Raw genomic sequence first — 4,815 nt, forward strand, 5'->3', positions numbered from 1 at the left:
GTGTCTGCCTGCATGCTGCTATTCTCCCCACCATGCCGACAATGGACTATGGACTGAAGCAGTAAACCAGCCCCATTGGAATGCTTTCTCTTATCAGGCTTGCCATGGTCATGGTGTCTCTTCACAGCACTAGAACATTGAGACAGATCAGGAGTACCCATAGGTAAGGAGTTGTGGAACAGAGACAGGCCATTTCCTTGCTAACTAACAATTTTCTGTGAACATTCCCAGTGCCATTTGAAAGCACAACAGCCACAGTTTCTATTGTGAACAAAACTGTAAAGGGCCTTTGTGTTCTAAAAAAACAAAACAAACAAACAAAAAGGTGTGAAAGTATTAGTATAAGTTTCAAGGTATTAAAAATAAGAGTTCTTTTACCCAATAAAACTCATTCATTTTGTTCTTGTGAATTATGCCTTTAGGAAACCCAAGTGTAATATATATGGAGTGGATGCTTTCTGGTTATTTATGACCCATTTCTTACCATTAGTTTCTCTAACGGCCAATAGTTTAGAGTCACTGACCACACTGCCAGAGCCACAGGTTCCACTAGCAGTCATCCTGGCTTCTCAGAAGCTCTAACTACAGCTGCTGACATACATCACAAGACAAGATGAAAATAAATAGCCATTCAAGTTCCCCTAATCATTATCTGAGGTTAGTTTTATGTCTTTAGTGCAAGTCACATGGGTATTAAGATGTTAGACCCAAAGAGGGGACATCTTTGAGCAGAGATAATGGTAGGCCGTTATTCTTTGGGCCACTGAAGAAAGATAAGGTCTCAAACCTGTGTGATTACAATCATAAAGAAATGGTCAGAAATGTAATTGAGGCTAGAATGTAATATTCCCAGAGCAGCTATCTCAAAGACCTTCTGCCAGACTCAGGATGAAAACGTCCCAGATGACTTTGACCTGCTCGGGCATGAAGACAAGAGATGCTTATCTCGAAGGCTTATGGTTGTGTGCAAGAAATGGAAAAGCTGCTTCCCCTGCTCCCTGAGCTCTTCTGTTCAGATTAGGATGGCTCTGAGGGCCACTAACTGAACCTTGAGACAGTCTTTCCTGTCTTGTAACATTTCACAACTGAAGAAAAATTTAATTTTCTTCAAGGTCATAGGGGTGGAAAAGATGTTCAGTACATCTTGGCCTCATCTTTCTGTCAGAAGAGAAATGGAGGACAGTGTAGTTTGCCTGGCACAAAGTCCTTGGGAGTGCCACGGGGCTTGGCTGCTCACGTTGTTACACATGAGCTTGAAAGCGAACCAGGCTGGGAAGCTGAAGAAGTCAAATGAGATGAGGGCTGTTTCCCTTCGCTTCCACCCAGACACCTGTGTCTTGGCTGAAGAATAGATTTGCATTCATTTCCACAGAGTTTTTTGGGAAATGGGCTATATCCAGTGACTTCTTAATACCTCCTCACCCCCACTTCGTTACCAGCTGCTGTTAGAAGTTGCTGAGGAATCTGATTTGCCCTTAGGGAGGAGAGTTCACCCTAGTCCGATGAACAGGCACTGACGAAACTGTAGTTATCTTTCTTCTCAGAACTTAGCCACTATGTGTCCTGATCTTTGTTTATGGAACGACGTCATTGACACCTCCCCTCACACAGACACACACACACACACACACACACTGGCCACAGAACATGAACTCTGAGTTGTTTTCAGGGGTTGGTTGGGTCCAGTCCATGGGTTCGTTGTGCACTTTTGTTTTTGGTTGCTGTTGGTTTTGGACAGAGGCTTCTGTAACCAAACCTAGCCTCAGACTAGCAAACTGGCTATTTATTGGAAGTTGACCTCTGACTGGGCCTCTTTCTCCCTAGCATTGGGATTTCTAAGCTTTACCGTCATACCCGGCTTCAAAAAAAAACATTTCTATACTCAGCCATGAATTTGGGGAGATGGCTCAGGCAAATAAGGTCTCATTGCATAAATATGAAGAAAGACCTGAGTTCGGACCCAGCATGTAGAAAGCTGGGTGTGTAGGCACATCCTTGTCATGTTAACCAGGAGAGGCAGGGACTGGCAGGTCCTGGAGTTTGCTGGCTACAACTCCAGGTTCAGTGAGAGAGACACTGTCTCAAAAAAAAAATCAGGTGAGGGCAATGAGGAAAATGCCGTATGTCAGTCAACCTCTGGCGTCCTCACACATGTGAGGACGCGCGTATACTCTTGCATGCTCGTGTACATACACGTGAGCACATACCACGTATGCATGCATACAAAAAAATCAAAAAGGATTTCCAGATGGGTCAGTTAATATAATGCTTACCTCGAAAGTAGGGGGGCCTGAATTCTGACCCCTAGATCTCACATGAACGGCCAAGCGCAGCAGGCGTGTGCCTGGGGTCTCAGTGATAGCGAGATGAGAGGTGGTGATGGGAAGATAATGGAAAGCTCTGTGGCAGAGAGGTGTTTGAGACAGGGTCTTCTACCGGCTTGGGACTTGGCCACACACACACACACACACACACACACACACACACACACACACGCCTTTGAAGAAACGCCCTTCCAAAGGTTTCCTACTTACTTTGATGTGGGGGTGCTTTGCAGTGGCTGTCCCCCACACGCGAGAGCAACGCTCTTCTTTCCTGTGCTCGTAGAACTCAGGGTCTTGTAGTACAGCCACCCTCCGGCCTTCATACATCAAGGCAAACTTGATGCAGCCTTCGAGCCGAGCTTTGTCATCCGCAGAAACAGGCAGTACGATGGGAATGCTCATGTTGATGACGCCATCTACGGAAAGACACACACGATGTGTGAGTACCGTATCCCAGGCGAGGCGTCCCTCAGGACGGCTAATAGGTGCAAAACCTCTTCTGGGGCCTCAAGACCCACGTCCAACATTAGACATGCGACTGTTCTGCTTTCTCTAATGCTGTCATGGGAACTTCTTGACCGATTCTTGAGGTTGGTTGCCTCAGTAAGTAATCTTTGGGGGCAGGATGGAGATATCTCTTCTGGATTGCCTTTTAAAAACCTTGGTCCTGACCCTAGTGCGCTATGAAGAATACAGTCCTTTGTTGTTATTGTTGCTGTTGTTTTTAAGACTATCTATTAATCAATTTACTTATTTATTTAGAGAGAGGAGTGTGTGTGTGTGTGTGTGTGTGTGTGTGTGTGTGTGTGCGCACGCGTGTATGCGTCTGAGTGCACCCAGAGGTCAGAAGAGGACTTCAGATTTTTCTGGAGCTAGAGTTTTAGACAGCTGTGAGCCCACTAACACAGATACTTGGAGCTGAAGTTGGATCATCCGGAAGAGCAGCAAATACTCTTATACCACTGATCCATCTCTCCAGCCCAAAGCTTAGTCTTTGAAAACAAAAAAACAATGAAACAAAATAAAGATTGGTCAAACTGAAAGCTCTACTTGTTCTTGAAAATGAACTTGTGTCCCTGTTGGGCATTACCAACATAAATGAATTAAAAAGAAAGGAGGAAAATTACAGAGTTTACACCCCAGACAAGCAACCCCTTGATGGTTGCTTCGGGCTAGATGCAGCTCTATCTTCAAACGTTGAGAGACTGACTGTTAATCTCTCCTGTCTGGGGATAAACAGCCTTGCTAGCTCAGATACAATTAAAGCCGTCACTTAAAAAACATGGGCGTAGGGCCTGGAGAGACGCTCCCTGCTTAAGAGCTCTTGCTGCTCTTGCAGAGGAAAGAGATTTGGTTCCCAGCGCCCACACAACAGCGGTAACTCCTTCTCCAGAGGATCAAATGCTCTCTTCTGGCATCCGCAGGCATTGCTGTCATGTGGTGCACAGCCATACACGCAAGCAAAACACCCATACGTGTACAATAAAAACGAACACATCTTTAAAAAGGACATGGAATGTTACAAAGCCGTTTAGTAAACTTGGCTAAATGTGCACTTTCTCTAGAGAGTGAGAGCATCTCCCCTCTGCTGAGTTTCTCACGTTGAAAGACATTTAGAGGAAGCTAGCTTCTCTAATCCCTCTGTATGTAACGTCTTCATAACATGTATGCACATCTTCGTAACATGGCAGCAGCCTGGCCAAAAGAAGGGAGAGGAAAACTTGAAAACAGACATAGGAACTGCTAGTTAACTTTATGTCTTGAGGTGACGAGGCTGTGGTGCACAGACATTTGAGCTAACACTCTCAGGTGTCTGTGGATTTTACCTCTAGATGACACTGACATTTAAATCAGTGGGTCCTGGGTAAAGAAAATCAACCTCTGTAAGGTGAGTGGGTCTCATCCAACCAGTGACAGGCCTGTGAAAAGAAGACCCATTTCCCCAGGAGAGGCAATTCAGGTAGCAGAAGGACTTTGAGCTGAAACTGCATTTCTCCACCTGGGTTTTCAGCCTGCAGGTAACCTTTCAGGTTCTGAACATTTCTAGACTCCATAGTCACACGAGCCAATTAAAAACAAAAACAGTTCTCTATCTATCTATCTATCTCAGTTGTATTTCTCTGGAAAACACTGGTAAGTACACACACATATATGCATCTGTATATTATTTTTTAATGTTATCCTGTCTCAAAAAAAAATGTAGGGTGCTGTAGAAACAGCTCTTGCAGAGGACACATGTCAGGCAGCTCACAACTGCTTATAACTCTAGCTCCAGGGTGATCAGATGCCTCTGGCCTCTGTGGTGCCGGCACTCATGTGCATATTTTCACACAGAGACAAGTAATCTAAATAAGCTTTTAAAATACAAATTCATAGAAGCTTCTCACTATGGAGATAAAAAAAAAAAATCCTACAAGTTGTCTTATGAGGGTTGTGTGTGTGTTTATGTATGTATGTGTTGTGTATGTGTGTATGTATATATGTGTATATG

The 4,815-nt window shown here is 44.5% G+C and overlaps 1 protein-coding gene across 1 annotated transcript in view; it reads right to left on the reverse strand.

Moving 5' to 3' along the window:
- Papss2 (3'-phosphoadenosine 5'-phosphosulfate synthase 2) overlaps positions 1-4,815 on the reverse strand; it is a 119,231-nt gene that overhangs the window by 65,212 nt on the left and 49,204 nt on the right. The window contains exon 9 of the mRNA XM_055614168.1: positions 2,535-2,740. Coding sequence (XP_055470143.1) covers positions 2,535-2,740 — 206 coding nt within the window. The remainder of the gene's footprint in view (positions 1-2,534; positions 2,741-4,815) is intronic.

Source organism: Psammomys obesus, unplaced genomic scaffold (assembly GCF_907164565.1).
Source record: "Psammomys obesus unplaced genomic scaffold, mPsaObe1.curated_primary_1811, whole genome shotgun sequence".
NCBI lineage: Eukaryota > Metazoa > Chordata > Mammalia > Rodentia > Muridae > Psammomys > Psammomys obesus.